The sequence below is a fragment of the Natator depressus genome, chromosome 4 (assembly GCF_965152275.1).
Source record: "Natator depressus isolate rNatDep1 chromosome 4, rNatDep2.hap1, whole genome shotgun sequence".
Classification (NCBI taxonomy): Eukaryota; Metazoa; Chordata; order Testudines; family Cheloniidae; genus Natator; species Natator depressus.
Window position 1 is genome coordinate 11,504,494 of NC_134237.1, and position 20,793 is coordinate 11,525,286.

The 20,793-nt window shown below is 45.0% G+C and overlaps 1 protein-coding gene across 1 annotated transcript; it reads right to left on the reverse strand.

The window, feature by feature from the left end:
* Window positions 1-6,423: 6,423 nt before the first annotated feature.
* On the reverse strand, window positions 6,424-20,305 carry EREG (epiregulin). The gene is made up of 5 exons (XM_074949920.1): window positions 20,152-20,305; window positions 11,842-11,928; window positions 11,183-11,306; window positions 10,188-10,334; window positions 6,424-8,417 (listed from the first exon to the last, which is right to left on the reverse strand). The coding sequence occupies exons 1-5, from the start codon at window positions 20,198-20,200 to the stop codon at window positions 8,330-8,332; spliced, it is 495 nt and encodes a 164-aa protein (XP_074806021.1). The 5' UTR covers window positions 20,201-20,305; the 3' UTR covers window positions 6,424-8,329.
* Window positions 20,306-20,793: the final 488 nt, after the last annotated feature.

Genomic DNA, 20,793 nt, shown 5'->3' on the forward strand with positions numbered 1-20,793 from the left:
TAGAAGTAGAGGTGTAATCAAAATCTGCACCCTTTGGGGGACCTATTTCTTTGTAGCTCCCACCTGCTGGGACTGCAACGCCCTTGTGGTCAGTAGTTGTCAGTAGTAATAAAACAGGAAAAGTGAGCCAAGGGTGTGTATCAACCAGGAGGCTGAGACGAAGGTAGCAGACATCATCCCGCATGATTAGCCTCTTCTAAATTAGGTGTGCTCAGACATGTCACGGTGTGGGCCACAGACACCTCACCTGCCATTGCTGATTGCGCGGCCCGCCTCCCTTCCCATTCACTGTCAAAACTACATCAGTTGCTTACATGGAAAAATAACATCAGGAAAATGTTTAGCTGCCTTTAATGAAGTTTAGAAACTGGAAATGAGGAGAAAGAGCCATCACTGTGTCCTCCTTGAACTCTCCACAGGCCACCACACCAGCAAGGGTCCTATGGAATACAGCTTGAGAAACACTGGCCTAAATAACTGGGTACCTTCTGGTACCCTGCCTCAACTCCTTGATTTTAGCACAACACTGCTGCATGTCCCATTCGTGCCCCTTCTCCTGCATGCCACCAGCAATCAGCCTGTAGGTATCAAAGTTCCTATGGCTGGCATGGCCTCAGACTGCACAGCCTCCTCTCCCCATAGACTCAGCAGATCCAACAGCTCCGGTGTGCTCCAGGTGGGAGAGTGGCTGCTGCGGAAAGCCAGCATTGTGGTCAGCTGGGAAGATGCTGTGTTAACTGGGCATGCTGAGCAAACAGGAAGAGGAATTTCAAAAATTCCCCCGCCTTTAAATTGGGGAGGGGCGCATACCTGTGTATCTTCAGGGCAGCCAAGTTCAGACTGCTGACCAGAGTGATCAGGATGGGCATTGTGGGATACCTCCTGGAGGCCAGTTAGAGCAACATAACCAAGTGCAGTGTCTACACTGGTGCTGTGTCGCTCTAACTACATCACAAAAGTCTCTATGCCTGTAACCCTTCTGCCAGGCCGAGTTGATAGCAGCAAGGGCCGGGTTCAGTACACAGGGGTTCCCTCTCATCAAAGCAAATACAAAACTGGCTCGAGCCCCCACCCAGTAACCTGGGAAATCTTACACACCCCCTGGGCGCCTCAAAGAGGCAATACTTCCCCTCTCGCAAGCACAGAGTCTCGGTGTAGTAGAGAATCTTTAATAACATGAGGTAAATGACATCAGCATTAAATTGGGGAAACACCACAACTAGTGTTCATTAACCAAACCATGAGCAAAGACCCACCCCAGAAAATTGGGCCACATCCTTTCCCTCGGGTTCTTGAGTCCCAGAACCCAAACGTCTCTTGAGTCCAGCAATCCACAAATCACCCAAAGTCCAAAAAATCCAGCCCCAGAGTTCAAAAGTTCATCTGCATAGTGTTACTCCCCAGTCTGGCTAAAATGTGCCTGTGTGTGGGGGAAAGGGGTAAGGGGTACCTTACGTGTCCTGAAGCTGACTGCCCCACACGGCTCTGCTCTGCTACGCTGTCTCACGAACGGCTCTGCTCCAACACGACCGGCTCCGCTCTGCACAGCTCGCCGTCTCACGAACAGCTCTGCTCAGCTCGCCGTCTCACGAACACACCGCTGTCTCACGAACGGCTCCGCTCCACCACGACCGGCTCCGCTCTGCACAGCTCGCTGTCTCACGAACAGCTCTGCTCAGCTCGCTGTCTCACGAACGGCTCCGCTCTGCACAGCTCACCGTCTCACGAACACATCGCTGTCTCACGAACGGCTCCGCTCCACCACGACCAGCTCCACTCTGCACAGCTCGCCGTCTCACGAACAGCTCTGCTCAGCTCGCCGTCTCACGAACACGCCGCTGCACTCTAGATCTTCCGGCTCCCCACTACTTGACACAGTGCTCAGTGATTTCAGCTCATAGTAGGGGGAGCCTTAGTGCTGGTGCACCATAAGGCCAAAGTGAATGCAGCACAGTACCTGTAGCAAGACTCTTAATAGACCCAAAATTAGCTCTGACATTCCACAGTGGAGAGAGACAGAGGTGCAATTGGTGCTTCAGGCGCTCACAAAGGGGCCCACACCACCAGGTACTAATACCTGTCTCAAGTCTCTCTCCCTTCACAGAGTTTTGGAACCCATATCCCTTGCCTAGCGAGTGCTACTCAGTTGATGGTGAGTCCCTCCATCATAACAAAAGGCCAAGTACCAGTTCCAAGCACAGTTCCCATAATCAGGGTAATAACAATTTACTCTTCCCGCCCCAATAACAAAGACACTGGGGATCCCACAACAGCCAAAGTGACCATTTGGGCAGTTATGGCCTCATTCTAGGTGGGGTGGGTGTGCCTATGCAAATTGAGATCAGCCCCTGAAGTTCTTTTCCACAACTTGCCACACCTCACCACCAGATGTCAGGGTGGAGCCCATCCTGACTCTGCTTACATGCCACTCATTGAGGTGGTTTTATTATGTCGGCATAGCAGGGGAGTTACATTGGCAGGAGGAGTGTTTTAGTGTGTACACCTCCACTGTCTTGTCAATGAAACTGTGTAGTGTAGACAAGGCCTCGTTTGCCATGTCTTCATTGGAAAGTGGACGTGCACTAGCCTTTGTACCCCACACTGAGATTTCCCGAGCACATCAGACAAACTCACTGATGAGGATAAAACATTAAAATAAGGTTATTAACTACAGAACAATAGATTTTAAATGATTATAAGGGGCAGGGATAAAGGTCACAGATAGTTACTTTACAAAATAAAAATAGAAACACACATTCTAAATCCTAAACTTTTAGTCTAAACAAGTGTTGAATCAAACAGCTTTTCTCATCCTGACAGATGATACAAGCAGGTTACAGTTCCTCAATACACAGACTGCACTCCCTTTCCAGCCTGGGACCACTCTTCCTCAGTTCCGAGTCTTTGTTCTCCAGATGTTCCTCCAGGTGTTGAGATGGGGCGGCAGGGGGAAGCGGTCAAGTGATGATGTCACTGTCTCTCTGTTATACTTTCTTCCAGCTTGCTAGAAAGATCTTTTCTGTGACGTAGGTTAGTGTGCCCCATGACGTGCGTGCCTTTTCAGAGAAGTCTCTGGGATAGTGGATTGGGGGTTGATGAGCCATTGATGCTGTCTGGCTATGGATGGCTACTCCTTTGTTGTAACCGAAAGGCTGGTTGTGGGAGTTCCCAACCCCACAACATATTTCAGTAACACATATAGCAGTACTTCATAACTTCACATACAAGGATAGCACCTACAATCCAACAGGATATTAATGTTCAACAGATCAAGACTTTTAAAATGATACCCCACAAAACATAAAATTATAAGACAGTGGTGAACATGGGATTTCCAGGGTGCTAATTTGAGGCACAGAGTGTAACAAACTCCTTTTATGTAAGCCTGCTGGGCCCTGATTGACTGCACCGTGCAGCCTCTCTCCAATCGGCTGCTTGCTGCATAGCCTCCGTAGGCTGCTTTTAGCCCCTTCCTTTCCGGCATGGGGTAGATGGCTACCCCATCACAAGGATTTTTAATTAAGAGAACCCATCACATAATATTTAAAATACTGCCAGTGTATTAATCACAAGAACAATTTTTTTCTAATATTTTACTGCATTTTCTTTGCACAGTGTGAATAAATCCAAACATTATCATGAGGTTATTGGGTGGGTTAATAATTTAATAAATAAGAATATACTAGCTCTTCTAGAGAGCACTTTTCAGCCATAGACCTCAAAGTGTTTTACAAAAGAGGTCAGTATCATTATCTCCATTTTATAGATGGGGAAACTGAGGGCCAGAGAGGTGAAGCAACTTGCCCAAGGTCACCTAGCCGGTTAGTGGCAGAGCTAGGAATAGACACCAGATCTACTGAGTCCCAGTGCAGTGATCTAGCCACTAGGACACACTGCCTCCTCAGTCTGCTCTGCCTCATTATTGCCCCTCAGCATGAATAATAAAGCCAATAAAACAGTTTCCTTTCCATGGTTTGTTACCATATATAATAGTACTCCTGGATCACTTTAAAAATGCATGGCAATAACATCATGACATGTTATGGGAAACATTAAAACACAGCTCGCTGGATCCTCAGCTGCTGGAAATCAACATATTTATTGATTTCATCCAGGCGCAGACATATGCGAATGGGGAGAGAAGGAAAGGACGGGAAGAGAGGCAGGTTTAGTGGAGTGCAGGTCTGGCATTCTTTGCATCATCTCAACATTTTTTATTCAAATATATCTAGACCCAGGGGCCACATGTCTTCAAATTCATATACTTTCTCTCTACAGCAATAAGTTGTTCTTCTTTGGCTGCTAACTCAGCCAGGTTCAAGTACCACGGCTCTATTCTGGGCATAAGCTGGTGCTTCCATGTTTGTAAAATCCTGTGCTTGGTGATCATTGCAGCCCTCAAGAACCAGTCTTTGTTAATAAACAGACCCACCCATTACCGCCATTCACATCAAATAACTCTAGCGACACGCCTCTGCCCTACTCAGTGGAGCTATACCAGTTTACACCAGCTGAGGCTCTGGGACCAAATGCCCATACACGCCACTATAGTGACAAAGCATCAAGGAAGGTTTACACACAAAATCCAATTCATTCTCACCGGAAGGCCAGCACAAGACTCCATGCACCACTTCAACCCTCCTGTATAAGTGATGTATATATGGTCCTATTTGTGCTGGTGAATTGTGTTTGCACTAGAGAGCTACTACCCCTGAATGGATCTTTGATGGCTCCCAGTGGAGCAAATTACTGTCATACCAATGAAAAAGGGCCACAGTAATTAACTTGCATACACTGCACTTTATTTGAGAAGGAATTACCCAAGCGGTAAAGGGTTACATTAAGCACATAACTCCTATGTTAGACATTAAAGAACTATACAGTAAGAGCTATACATTCCTCTTAGCGAGCCTCTCTTTCACAAACATACACAAACAGGCCCTGTGCTCGCCTCATAGAGTTCCTGCTTGGCAAACAGAAGTGGTGGTTACCAATTCTATGGATGACTTCTTCCCTCCAGGTCTGGTCTCCTCAGCCCTCTGGTCTGTCTTGGATTCCCTTGAGGCCAGGCCTCGGCTGCCTGGAAACCCCTCTGGTCACAGTCCTACTTGAGCCCACGGAGCAGAGTTTTGGCTACTCTGTCTAGCAGCATTGCTTCTTTAAGCGTTAATTAAGGAATTGCCCCCAACAGTAATTTAATTTGCTTGATTTTTATACTCTCTTTCCTCAAAGGGGTCACATGTCTTAAAAGCGTGCCCAGTGGGCGTGTGATTACTAATTTTTACATGGTTAGTACTTTCAGAGGAGGCTGCAGAGCGATGCCAACTGAACATTACCCCACATTCACTCCCTTATCAATCATTCACTTCAGCCCCCTGTGTGATGTCCTTCAACGGGGTCAGTATGCCCCCATCAGCCCATGCTCCATTTAGGATGTTCTACACATGTTCTTTGCTTTCAGGTGGACTTATTTGCTGACCTGAAGATCAGTATTGATCCTACACGCAGCATGGAGCCAGTCAGTTTCACCTCTGGCATCTGCTTGATGCTAAGAGAGGATTCTGCTCCCAGAATCCTCTTTCTAGCACCATTCGTTCAGTACGGCCACGCCAATTCGCCACCATCCCAACAAATTGCACTCTCAGTCTCTGTTAAGGATTTCAAGCTACCTGAAGCTACTGGTTAATAATGTAAAAGTCTGGCAAATTTTGGCCTAAATGGTTTGCAAAAGTGTCACTCGTATTCACCAGAAATTATGCATTAAAATTATTTTTTTTCTGCTAACTCCAGTTATGTCCTGTGCCCGTACTGAGTTTTGTGAAAGAGAAAAACCCAGTTTCCTAGCACCCCTTCCATTCCTGCTTCGTTCCAGAGAAGAAAGGAAATTTGGAGGTGAGGTCCAGTCAGGGTAGGCAGTACAGTCATTGTCACCCCTGCTTTGAGTCCACCTGCCAGAGGAACACCAGGGCAGCAACACCAAAGCACAATGGGACTGAGTTTGTTTCCAGTAAGATTTCACTCCCACAAAGATGTCATTGGGTTGATGAAGCTACAGCTGAGCTTGATGAAGACTGTTGGGCCATCAGCTGCATCCCACAGCAGAGGGGAACAGAAGAAAGCAACATGCACACCCATTTCGAGTGGTCAGTGGGACCCTGTCAAGGCTGAATCACCACTCTGTCACTCCAAGTGCAGAAGGTGGGGGCCCACAAGGATTTTAAACATTAATACTGGCCTCTTCAGGCTTGTATTGCACTCCCAAGGTTACAGCTTCTCTCTGACCTTGGCTCGGTAAACGCTGCCACCACCCAAATGCAAAAAAACAAACAAACAAAAAAAAAAAAAACACCCCTTGGACCCAGGAAGGAGCACTTGGGAATTCCTCCCTGTGGGGTACCCTCAAGCCCCTTCAGTCCCCGCCCCCCTTCGGGGAAGAGCGGAGAAAGAAAACAAAGGAAATTAGCTGTGGCTACCAGCTAATCAAACAACGTGCACAAACCTCTTAGGCACCAAAAATCCAATCCTGTTCTTAAAAAAGGTAAATTTTATTAACAACAAAAAAGGAAAACATTACATCTGGAACTTTTTGCTAGAATTTAAAAGAACAATTCCAAAAACCAAGCATCCAAAATAGCTTTCTTGGGGGGTTCAGCTTAAAGGTTACAAGCAAATAAAAGCATCTGGGGTTAGCACAGAGGAGATCCACAAGCCAAAATAAAATATAAAGCTGATTGTGTCTAACTAAACATTCCCTATCCAAATAATTTCTTCTAGGTATGGAAGGTTCATACCTGGTTCAAGCCTTATACAGCATTGCTGCTCTGTCCCTGCAGCCCAGAGACCAGACAAAGGGAAAGTTTCTTTCCCTATTTTAAAAAGTTCTATCTTCCCACTGGCTCTTTTGGTCAGGTGCCCACTCCTTTTCTTTTACCTGGGTGCTTGTTAACCCTTTACAGGTAAAGCAAGCAGAGAACAGACCAAGAGGGATTTTACAGCTAACTGGCTTGCTGGGTGTCTATCAAAGGGAGATACTTCCCCCACCCCTCCACATGTATCACAGATCCGGTAGCAACATATCTTGCTTCAGCTTCTTCTCACCCATGGCCATTCAGCCACCAGCTGAGCCCTATCTGTACTGGCCGGGTGGAGGGGGCAGTGGGGAGACATGTCTGGTCACAGGAAGAGAAGAGCCAGTGGTAGCCTCCATATGTGGGATGTACAGAGAGGATGGGGGCGCATTCAGGGACAAATTGCCTTGCTGCATCAGCCACCTCTCCACACCTTTAACCTGTGTGGGTCAGACTTTCCAGTGCTCAACTGGAAGTTTTGGCTATGCCTGCTAACTCCTTCTAGTGTGAACAAGGCCTATCCGGCAGCATGTGTGAGGCTAACAGAACAGTTGCGTATCGGTCCCAAAATGCAAACTGCGTTGTTGTAAGGGAATGTGTGACTTAAATATTCTGAAGAAGAAGACAGTCCTCACTATAAAGGACTGTGATAATGATTGGTTGATTTACAATCTCCCCTAATTAAGGGGCAGCCAGTAGCCTGCCTAGAAAAGTAAGAGAACATCTTACACCTCCTTACTTTCCCACATGGGTGTCAATATTGTGCCAGTAACAAGGCCTTCACTGAAAGCTGAATATTAGACCTCAGTTTAGTTTTGGTGAAAACCCCCCTGCATAGGTATGCAACATAACATGATGCAAATATATGACAATACACCCCCAGCTACAAACTAGCAATCAACATCAGTCTGAATAGAGGAGCAACATTTCCCAGGGCCAGAGGTTCTTTCCACGTTTTCATGTCTGATTATCTGAAACTTCCCTGAAGGCAAGTGCATGGATCAGGTAAACTGCCTGCCATTGTTACACCACATTCATTCAACCCAATTTAGAAGACTTAATTTTAAGAAGCATAAGTACATTCATTATGTTCACATGAACAAATACAAAATTGTATTTTTTTTTTTTTTTAAAACAAAGTATTTTGGTAGGCCAGCTATTACTGGCAAAAAGCTTACATTTTTTATAAAAATATATATCTATGTATAATCCTACGTAGAGGTAGGATTTTTTTTTTATCTCCACATTGGATAGTATTAAATATTCAACATTAAAATAAAAAAATAAAAACATTAAAAATAAAGACATTCAAATATTTATACTAAAAAAAAAATCCATTTTTGACCTGTATATTGATTCTGATTAATACAAATTTAAATTGTTTTGTTTAGAACATATAAATATTAATAAAATAAGGTTAATATTAAATAGCTGCGAGCTGACAAATCCTTGGTCTGTGTGTGTGTTTCTCTCCCCCTTCACTAAGGAAGCAGCGCTGAGTTCTTCTCATGGACATCAACCTCCTTGTATTCTTGATTGTTGGCTTGCCTCTCCTTCTTGTTTTGGTACCTGGAAATATTAAGATCAGAGAGGTTGTTAAAACGTTGCCTCCAGAGAAAAAGCAATGAAACGCATAACTGTGCCTGAAAGAAAAGGCCACTTAGCAGCTCTAACACTTATTCCACTTCTCCATAGAGGCTTCCATCCTACAAGGTGCCGAGCAAAAAACTTCCCTGTTCAACAAAGTACAAAAACATTTTCTTAAATCCCATGAAGTGCTAGACTTCTGCTGGCTGGCTAGAGCTTATGTTCAACAACTGAACCAAGAAAATCACCAGCTAACCATTTCAACCATAGACCTGAATTAAACAGATACAACAAACCTCTTGCATAGGTATTGACCTTTTGGGGGTTTGTTTCCTTTTTCTACGTTTTGTTAGGAGAGTGATGCCTCCATTTTAGTATTCTTACCCTTGGAATTTTTTTGAACTCCAGCAGATTGCTAGTAGTAATGAGAGGGTGGGCATACGTGCACACAAAGAACCCACAGAATTTAACTGCAAACAGCACCCAGAGACTAGGTAAAACACCCACAACAGCCCTAGGTTAAATAATCTTGCTATTTGAAAGATCACATATTACACATTAGAAGTTGTGTATTTAATACTGAGAAATCACGTTATCCTCACCTACGCTATTCCTTTGAGTTGTAAAGAGCAACAAATTATGTTGTCTTGAGTTATGTTGGAACATTTCAGAGAACCCTTCTAGGGATAGAGAAAGATTTGCGGTCACCTAACCACCCATAGTTTGGGGAGGCTGCCTAAACTAGCATCAGAGTGTAGTCTTCAACCCGGGAGTGCGGTGAACCTCCCTGTTTCAGCCATTCTGCAGTATATATAAAAATACCAATTGGCCTGGAGATGGATAATGTTGACTGCTGAACAAACATCCCATGATACCAAATGTATTAGATCGCTTATTAAAGAACAGTTGGTTTAATGGTTATGGTTGGACCAACCTGGTAACTAGATTAAGGTGATTAAGCAAAAAGAATAAAAGGGGGTTAATGTCAAATAGTTATTTTTTGCTTACTTATTGCTTAGTTCTTTTTGCTTAAGCATTTAGATTTTCTATATAAGTGGAAACCTGTCTGGTTTGGCTGTTTCGTCACCAGGAGTCAGAACCCGAGTAGTCTGGAGTAGATAACTGAGTCAAGTATCAGAGGGGTAACCGTGTTAGTCTGGATCTGTAAAAGCGGCAGAGTCCTGTGGCACCTGATAGACTAACAGCTTATGCTCCAATCCATCTGTTAGCCTATAAGGTGCCACAGGACTCTGAGCCAAGTCTGACTCATTTAGTGGTGGTTCCATAGAACTGCCCCATATCCTTACAGAGAAGGGTGAGCCCACGCTTCCTGCTGTCCAGATTGTGGGCATAGCCCCAGATGGTTTTCATTCTAGTTTCTCTCTATATTCAGTGGATAGAGCTGTGCCCTAGGAATGTGAGTCCATTGTTTGAACTAGTGCTATTCAGGATGCCAACAATGTATCATACATTTTAGCAAAGACACAAAGTTTCATTTATGATCATGTAGCCAAAGCAAACATAATTAATCCACCCTTTTCAAAAGTACTTAAGTCAATAAGCGCAGTGTAATAAGCATGCGCGGTATCCGAAAAAACTTAATGTAATCAAAAAGAAAAAAAAAAAAATCTCAATGTGACTTCTTTGTGAACTCCTCATCTGACATCTTCGTTAAAACCAAAGCTTTTCTCCCTTGCTGGAGAAGCTGAGTCATATTTTAAGAGCACACAGTAAAATAGGAGAGTGCCTTACCATTTGTATAAGTAGTATGTTGTAACCAAGATTGTAATGAGGAAAAATAGGATTAAAATAACGGTCAGTGCCAAATATTCTTTGCTCAGGTGCTGTTTGAGAAGTTCCGAATGCACACATCGGACCCCGGAGAAGCCTACATCACACCTGAAAAAACAAAGGAAGTCACTGTTATAGAAAAATACACCATGTTGGTTTGAAACCCAATGTCAATATGGAAGGCTATGGATGGGGAAGCTCCAGAAAATTTCCTGCAGAGAACAATCATGCAACGGCACATGCAAGACCAGATGATAACAGCTCCTTTCCATGTCTAACTTCTAGGATTGAATTGGGTTCTCAAACCCCATTGCTCTAGCATCTCTGGGAAGAGGGTAATGCCTTCATAAGATATCCAGGATCTTAGCCCTGCAGGGCCATGTGGAGGCAAAGCTCATAAAGAAACAATGGGCTGTTTGGCCCAAACCAGGCTTGGGAAGTCAGATGCTGTATGTAGAAGTTGTTGGGCACATTTTGCTCTCTTCCACTCGTGTAAATCCAGAGAGTTACTCCTCATTTACACCAGCGTAAGTGACTTACGCATTGCTGCAATGATTGACCAATGACTAGTTTAAGATCTGTACTAATGGGCCATCCTATGTGACTTGCCATTATTTTGTTTTTTCCCTCTCCAGGTTCAGGCCCCGATTCAGCAAGATATTTAAGCATGTGCCTAAGTTTATGCACACGCATAGTCCAATTGACTGCAGTCAGTTCAAACCACTGAATTCAAGTCCCATTGAATTCAAGGGGATTACTCATATGCTTAAAGTTTGACAAATGCTTAAATACCTCACTGCATCAGTGCCCTAAATTGCTTTTGATTTTCATGTGACAGAGTCTGAAAGCAGGTGACAGGTGAGATCAAAGCCAGTTCATGCAATTGCGTGCAATTCACATATGCACTCAAACTCAGGAAGAAATGACAAAATGGTATTCTACAAATTTCCTCTTACCTACAGTAATGTTCGTCTAAGTCCACAAGGTACATGCACTGCCCATGGAAGCAGTAGTCTTGCATTTCAGCCTTGCATCTGGTTATCCCAACTTGAGCCACCCGTGGGTTATTCTCCGTCTGAACTGGAAGTAGATTTGATTAATGTTTTGTTAGTCTTTTTTGCAATAATTTTGCCTGCATTTCTTAACACTGCTCAGAGTTTATCTGTATCATTTGCATTTATTCTTATGAAACCTAGGCTAGGGCTGAAATTTTCAAAGCCAATTCCCATTAAAATAAATAGGGTTTAGGCAGCCAAACCCTTGAGATGGGCTTTGAAAATCCCACCCCGATTGTTTTTTCTAGTGGGAATTCTGGATACAAGAGTAGCTATTTCAGTTGATACTGTACCACAGTGAATTGTTTTCTGAGGCATAATTATTTAACACTCTCGGTTTAATAAAAGGGAATAGAGACTCAGGGTTGGATCCTGCCAGATGCTTAGTACCTTTTGGAACTCTTCTCAGCCCCAGCACCTTGCAGGCCCTAAAATATTAACTCACTTTGTTTTTAAAAGCGCTCAGCTCCCACTGAGAAAAATGGGGATTGCCAGACGCTGAAGACTTTTGCTGAACGGGCCATGTCTTTAAAGAGGCAGTGTTAAAATGTCGTACTTACTCAGCGCTGTTGTACAGTTTTCCATTTCATTTGGTTCACATAACGGGATCACTGTTGTACCAAAGACAGCTTGCAATAGATAAAAGCCTATGGGACAGACAAATAACAAAAATTCCTATTAATGGCACAAAGAAATAAAAGTGGTGTTGGAGGAATCTCTTCTAGTTATAGTATTTGGAGTACTAATCAGTTTGAGAGATTTTCTTTACTTATTTCTGGAGTTTAATCGTAATCTCAACATAAACCTACTAATATAGCCAGAGAACAAATACAGGTATGGTCCTTAGGATCAACCAATCCAAACACAAATACTAAAATGCAATAATCAATAATAAAACCACCATGTTGGAGGTCTATGGCCCCAGTTCAGCAGAGTACATAGTGATAGGAATAGGGATTAATTTAAACCTGTGTTTAACTGCTAGGTTCAGTAGGGATGAATTTAAGTATGTGCTTAAATGCTGTGTTGAATTGGGATTGTATGAATGAGAAGGGGAACAGGATTTGACCCATGTTCTGACTGCAGCCTCAGTGGTATGAGCCTCACGGACATGGGTCCTGACTATGTAAAAACACTTAAGCACATGCTTACCTTTAAGCACATGCTGAAATCCCATGGACTTCAATGGCACTTAAGCATGTGCTCAGACATTTTGCCAATTTGGGGCTATGGATCTCACACTGATCTAACTAAGTACCAAATGCCACACTGGGATATACATACTCCATCGATGCAATAGAAACTTCTCACACAAAATTTGCACTCAAAATACGAGAAAGTTCACGTCTTCACTGCCATTTACCTTTTAAAGTTTTGGCTGATCTCCTAAATAAATTTGTTTTTAAATGCTAGGCTCCCATTCCCAGGGCTTGCCCAATTGAAGTTAATGGGGAGACTAATCTTGTTAGAACTCATAAATCAAGCAAGACCAAAACAGGTCAAGTGCTGAGGAGGAGTTTTAAAAGGCAACCCCCCAGATGCTGCGGGAAGCATTGGTGACTCAGCAGATGGCACTCTTTCTGCTGACTCAGCATTGAACCAACACCCTGCTCTGGGGTTTAGGGGACACCATCTGCTCAGATGATGCCTGTGTGAAAGCTGGTCACCAAGGGTTTGATTTTGTACCACACACATGGTTATCAGACCTGAGATCACAAGCTAGATATTTGCTCATTCAAGTGGCCAGTTAGATACTTAACTGGCCATCTATGCACATAAATATCCCATTTGTGCATGCAATCACATGTAGGTGGGGATCATCAGTGTTGCCTAATGACAGGTTTCAGAGTAACAGCCGTGTTAGTCTGTATTCGAAAAAAGAAAAGGAGTACTTGTGGCACCTTAGAGACTAACCAGTTTATCTGAGCATAAGCTTTCATGAGCTACAGCTCACTTCATCGGATGCATCACGAAAACTTATGCTCACGAAAGCTTATGCTCAAATAAACTGGTTAGTCTCTAAGGTGCCACAAGTACTCCTTTTCAGTGTTGCCTAAGGAAGTCAGGCACTCAGTCACCATTGAACATCAATGGGTGTTAGGTGCCTAACTCCCTTCAGCGCCTTGGAAAATTCCAGCTGTATTTGCATGTGTATTGGTTTGTGAACCATTGAGAAATAGGAACAAGATCCCAGGAAAAGTGTGACTAGTCTCTGGCTCTGTAGTTTAAACTGGGTACATTTCCCTTCAGTTCACCTCCAGAAATCCACACAGTGCCGTATTGCTGACACAGAATGGCTGTTGCATTTGCATAGCAGAGGTGGCCACATGATAGCAATGAGGGGAAATCCTAGAGATACAGTTTGTAAAGCACTCTGGCGTCCTTCGAGTTAGAAGGTGCTGTCCCAGTATAGATTTCAGGTATTCCATCAATGGAATGTGCATCCCCGCACAGGTTTCGATACTAATCCTTACAAATATTCGGAAGTCCCATGATGAATAATCAATCTTTGCCCAAACTGCTCACGAAATCCGCTTTGCTAACACCTTTGCTGTGGTCACAAGCTAACCCGCTCATGAACTGTTTAATTGTCAGCCCCATTCCATTGCAGTCTGTAATTTCTGTCTTTGCCTTTGGGCTGCGAGCATCTTTCGACTTGTCAGGTCATGAGTGCCTAATGAAGGGAGTGTGCCTTCATAATTTCGTGATCATCCTTTTTATTAAACTTCCAGTTATTAGAAAGTTTCCTTATGTTTCAGCCACGTCGGTTCCAAAATGATTACGGACTTCCTGCTGCCACTCCATTTTATACTATTGCTAATAGGCTTCCCTTTTCTCCTTCATTTCAGTTAACAAGGCACTTCCAAGTGCTATGTATTTCACATGAACCATGGAGTCATGTCAATTCTGTCCCTCTTAAAATATATATTTGTCACTTTCTATTCTGAAACCCAACATTTTAATGAAACAATGAGACGATTACTCAGTTTACATCTTTATCTAGTATAGCTAGTGTAACGGGAAAAGTGGGCATAGATTCCTATTTTGCCGGGGGAAGCCATTGGAACAGTGTTATGTCACAGGAAAACAAACGGTTGTTTGTTTTTGTTTTTTTAAAAAAAAAACATTAAAAATATTCCAAATCAATGAAAATTAAATCCTGCCAGCATTACTCAGCCAAAACTCCCATTGCATTAGATGGGAGTGGGGAAGGGCTCCAGGTGCGCTTCCTTTATGAGGTGGGTTTTTCAAAGGCACTGAGTGTTCGCCATTGACTTCAATGGGACCATTTGACTGAGTGGAGCAGTGTTACCCCAACGCATAGTGCTTTTGGGAAAAAAACAAAAAACCCCAAAACCTGACCTTTCAAATGAATTCACATTTAGAAACAAAGAGCCAGATCATCAGCTGGCGTCAATCGATGTTGCTGCATTTGTTACAGTAGAGCTATGTTTATTTACACCAGCTGAGGACCTGGGCCAAAAACACAGACCAAATCCTGAGCTCCTTCCCCAAGTAAATATCTCCCTGGATGGGAGGTTTACCTGTACAAGATCCTTGACTCACGATGCTTGCCCCGGTAGTTGGGTACTGATGCCGAGATTTTTAAGAGTGCTCAACGTTGGCCGAACTCTGCTCCCATTGAAATCAATGGTAGGGAGTGGGGTTTTCAAAAGCACCCCACTCACACTACTGTACCACAGGGGTAATGTTGAATGTATAAGTGTCAACTAACCCAAGTCTCATCTCACACCCACAAAAATTCTGTGAATTTAAGAGACCAGCTTCACCTGCTCTCCAGAGAATAGCACAAGCCAAATTCTGCCTTATAGGTTCACACAGACAATTCCCACTGAAGCCAATGGGGGCCGTGCATATGTACCAGAAAGCAGAATTTAACCCAAGAGGCTCTAGATCCTTTGTAGACATTAGGCTCTGTTGGGTGAAAAAGAAAAAGAATAGGTATGATTCTGATCTCATTTACACGATTGTAAATCCAGAATGACTCTGCTAAAATTAAGAGATTTCTGATGGATTTACACCAGTGTAAATGAGATCAGAACCTGGCCTTACTAAAAACCCTAACTAAAAAGTTGGAAATCCCTGTATGTGCAAAAGCTGCAACTTCCTTTAGTCCTGAATGGTATACCAGGTGTCTCCTATCAACACTTCCCTTCAATGTGGCCCAGTACTGTCCATCCTGAGACAGTGAACACATGCATATTTAAGCAACAGAAAGAGACAAAATAAGCCAGCAATGTCACTTGCTGCCTATGCAGAATAGCTGATGGGCTCCTTTGTTAGGTGATTGCAGATAGGTGGGGGAGAGAAGTTCATTACAAAAGCACAACATGGCAAGTACATTTTCAGATACACCTTTGTATCTTCTGGCATTAGGACAAAATTCTCCTCTCCAATCTGCACAGGGGATCTTTGTTGCACATTCTGGCCTTTTTCCATACACGCAATTCCCAATGACGTCAATGGGAGTGCAAAGGCGATCTGGGTGGTGGATAAGGGATCTGCGTTGTAGATCGAAGCGGAGAGCCTTTCCCATAATGACTACCTGCAGGTGGCTGTTAATTTCACAACACGCATGTGTCTATTGCTGCTATGGTGAGTGTCGAATGAGGATTCTGGGAAAGGTGGGGTCCTGTTTGTATTAATACCACTACCTTGATCAGTAAGCAAATACTGTTATCTTGTACTGCAGAGTGTAGCAAGATGGTGGGTATTTATTACTGATTCACTGGAATGTTACTTTTACATTTATTGCTGCATGGCTGGAATGTAAATGGAATGCTTTTTCCTGCTTTACAAAAGGTTAGCATTGTCATACTTGCAGGCTGCCTTACTGGAATCTTAATGCTGTTGACCAAGTGTGGGGTGAAGAGAATCAGACCAAGGGTGGTATACCAGGGATTTTCCATAACAGATGTGCAATATGCAACAGCTACCAAGAGTGGTCAGTAGGGTCTTAGGTAAAAGTAATTCTAATATGTTCCAATTACAATGGACCTGATTCTCAGTTATCTATGTCACATCCTTCCAGCAAATTTAAACCCATTTTAAGGCAATATAGGCCAATCTTTTTATTTTTGAAATAGTTTCTCAGATGTCATTTTGTCACTTTCAGGTTTTACTTGTCATCAGCAATATACGAATTTAACATGGAGGAACATTCCTGACCATGGTTAGCAAGGTCACACGCCCCACATTTCAATACAGTACAAGAGAGAGAAAGCTATGCACACATAAATAACTGTGTGCAAGTGACTTAGCTGTGCAAGTTCCAAATGTACATGTGTAAATCAGGTAGTTGTGTGGGCACATCTAGTATTTGGGTGTATAAGTTAGGCTGGCACAAATGAGTGTGTTTTACCACTAAGTTCTGGGCCATGCTGTGTAGCAGTTTGTTCATGGAAGGCATAATTCAACTAATCGCTTCATTTCGTTTGGGACTTGATCTTACACCCATTGAAGTCAATGGCAAAACTGCCTTTGACGTCAAAAGGGGGCAGGATTGGGCCCATTAAAAGTAACGGTGTATTTTATAATGTCCACACTTAGGATGTGCCGTCTGAATTCCTCCCTGTGCACCTCTGGGGAAGCGTCTTTGGAAAAAGTTTCCACTGTCATCAGTGGAATGTGTTAATATATATGTTAATTAGCACATTTGCATATCATTACATTTGGATGTAGGTTAGTGGTGGAGATGAGCTAATCTTTTAATTCAGTGCAATTTGGTGCATCTTTAAGTGCGGATTACGGACAATCAAATTGAGGGCATTATTACCGTGACGCTGGCAGATCAAGTGCCAGCTCATCCCAATGCCACTCAGCCTCACTGATCGCTTACAAACGCATAGTTGTCTGGCTCGTCTCTGAGTTAGTATTGTTAAAATAGATATTAGAGTTATAAGAATGTGCTTAAACTTTATGGAATGCTTGTAGGATGCTGCATGTTATATCTGTATCCCATGTTATAAGGGAATGTTTAAGTGTGTTTGTTCTGTAACTATAAACACAGCTGCCAAGACTGTAAAACCACAGAGAAGCATTACCAAATGTGAAATAACCCCTCTTGTGGTTATCTCCTTCCCAACAAAAAAAGGCCTATGGACACTATGGACTGTGGAACATCAGTAGACAAAAGACTTTGTTGATTGCTTCCCCACATCTCTGAAGAGGGTAGTGCACAAGCCCCCATCCCATCACAACTTGAATGCCAGGGAAGGGGGGGGAAATCCCTGTTAAGAAGGAATTAGTATCCCAACGCTGCTTGAAGTCTGAGAGGTGAAGATTTCTAAGCATAAGCAAGGGGTCCCTAGCTGTTTAGCTTGGGTTAGCCCTAAAGGACATATAAAGCTTCCATGTTATAGCAGCTACTATCATCATCTCTCAGCCAGCGTCACGGTGATAATGCCCTCAATTTGATTGTTTAGCTGCTTTAACCTTATAAATAACATTTCTTTTTCCTAGTTAATACATCTTTTACAGGACTGGCTAAAAGTGTTGCAGGCAAAAATAAGCCTTTATCGCAGGGCTGCCCAAATCCATGCTAATGATTCCTTTCCAGGTTTACCTTCCTGAACACAAGTTCACCTTTACATTAGTGCTCTAAATCAGCCGAGAAATTGTTCAAGAGGTTTAAAGATTCTGGACCACAACTCCTTAGACCACAAAGGGCCAGACTATCAGACCCATACGCTCATCCACGTAGTAGCACCTTACTTCTATAAGCAGCATCAATGACTGACTGGGACAACCTCTGGGGGGGAAGGAGCTCTTCAGTATGAATAAGAGGATCACACTGTGGCCCACAGTAATTTCTCTAAATCGTTTTATAAGATTCGGTCATGAAATAGACTAGGGTTTAAGGGTGGCGGCCGGAAAGACACATCCCCTCCAAAACTAGGAATGTGGAGTAGATTTCAGGAGGCACATTCTTCTTCCATAGGCCAGAGGGAAGGAATCTGGCTCTTACTGAGGAGCACCTTACTTCCACTGAAGCCAATGGGTCCATTTGTAGAGTAGTGCACTATTCAGCTCGGTTTAACGAGGCATATCACAATCTGGCCCTCTGTGAGTAAGGGTGGTCAAATCTAGCCTTTTTACTAGGGGCTTTTACACATGCCAAAAGAGACATCGGTTCACAGACATTTGCACAACACATTTCAATGTCATCCTTGTGCTGGAAACAGTCGATGCCCAGATCACAAAGGCCCATGGCTTATTTGTAACATGTTGGCAAATAAAATGGTGGTATAATAGCTGGAATGTAAAGTGGCATGGAAGTAAATGTGGAAAACAGAAACTGATGAGCTCATGCTGAAATAGGCTTGGCAGATGATGAAACAGCCGCTCTGTAATTAAGCATCTTTGCGAAGGCTCAAAAGCACTAGGTGTATGGGTAACAATGTAATTCTGTTATTTAATGTCTCAATTAACAACCCATTGTAGACATTAAAATAGGCTTTGGAATTACAGAGCAATGAATGGCGTTTTCAAACACTTTGGGCCCAACTCTGCCCTCAGATACCTGGGCACAACTCCCACTGGGCCTGATTCTGATCTTCCTTGCACCAAAGCTAAGTCATGCTCTTAGTTGGTCAGTTTGCAGCAATAAGCATGGGTCACCACTACCACTGCCCAGCAAAGGTGCAGTACAAGCATTTGTTATTGCTCCATCAACGTGGGTCCCAGCTCTACAGATGCACAGATTAGGCGCCCATGGCTTTGCCAAACTTTCAGACATACACTGAATTTATTACTGAACTGCACCGCACTGAAAAGGTGAAGAACCTAGACATCAGGGGGAACTGGTCACCATTTTATGAGAAGAAGGCAGGCCCTTACCCTTCAGTCTGTCCTGGGAAAACCTCCCATTGAGGTCGCTGAGAGTTAAAGACTGCAGGACCTTCTCTGAATGGGATGATGATTACCATATATAGAGGGTGGGATCCCACAGTCCTTACAGATGCAAAGCTCTCATTGAGGTCAATGGGAGTTTTGTCTTCATGAGACTGCAAGGATGGTCCTGAGATTTTAAAAGCCCAGCTTGCTGCTCAGATCCCAAGAAATAGAGAGATGAGGTGGGTGGAGAAAAATCTTTTAGTGGACCAACTTCTGCTGATGAGAGAGAGAAGCTTTGGAGTCCAAGTTGGTCCAATAGAAGATATTTCCCCAGGAACCGCCTCTCTCTAATATCCTGGGACCAACAGGGCTACAGCTACCCTGCATACAAGAAATAACAGAACACAAAATTGTTTTTTTTTTTCCCCTTAAGGGAGTAATATTTTCTAAAACCATGAGGCAGTTGAAAGCAAGGGAGACCCTGTGGACACCTACAAGGGCCAGATTGGATACCCTCACCTGCCACCTTACTACCCAAGCAATGCCACTGCTTTCCTTGGGGCCGGTCTCAGCTACTGATCAGTGCGGAAGACACCTGGCCCTAAACTTCCTAAAAAGCCTGGCCAGAAACCAATGAGGCCGGCGAGCCCGAGCCTGAGCCTGCCCTTCAGCGACAACAGCCCTCTGCGATTTCACCAGAGGGCTCCATTCAAAGCAGCCCCGCAGGCTCAGGCCGCCCGAGCCGACAGGACCTTCCCTGCTGCCTGCCCCGGCGATGGTGGAAGGACATGCAGAGACTCGCCGCCTCCCTTCCGGCCTCCCGTGCGCCGCGGCTGGAGGGAGCCCAGCTCCGGTTGCCCGCTCCCACGAGTGGCAGCGGGGCACGCACGGCAGGCGGGCAGGGCACGGGCAGCGGGCCACGCCAGAGCCTGCCCCGGCCCCCCCCCCGGCTGCCCCGGGCCCCCGGCACCCGCCGCGGAGCGCTCAGGAGAGCCCCAAAGGGCGCCGCTTACCGAGGCAAAGCAGCGCGCTCCGCATCCTCGGGCAGCCACCGGCGTCCATCCCGCACCGCTCCGGATCCCGGGGAGACGCGGCGCTGGAGCTTCAGGGCAGCGGGCGGCTCCGGCGACGGCCACAGGCTGGTTGCAGCCCCGGCCGCCGCCGCCTCGCCCTTTATACCCTGCCCGGGAGGAGGCGGAAGCCGCGGCTCGGGTTCCCATGTGACGAAATCCCGGGGCCAGCCGCGGAGGCTGGGGCCGGCCGCCCTGTCCCGGCGCCCGGGGGAGGATTGCTTCAGCGAGCCGGCTGTGCAGCCGCCGGCCGGCCGGGGAATCCCTCCTCCGCCCCCGGCTTCCCTCGCACGCCGCCGGGCCGGGTCACCGGGCGGGCCCCTCTGCTCCTCCCAGCCCAGGCAGCGCAGCGCCCCGGGGCGCCAGGACCCCCCCGCGCGGCGGGAGGGAGAGACCCTGTGCCCGGCCTAGCTCCAGGCGGCAGGAGCGCCGAGCCGGGGCCAGAGGACCAGCCCCTGCTGCTGGGGTAGGCGAGAACCAGGCACCTGCGGCAGGGCAGGAAGGAAACGAAAGCTTCCTAGGGCTGGAAATCAGTGGGCCAAATTCTGCTCTCAGTTACCCCGGGGTAGATCTGGAGTAGCTCCC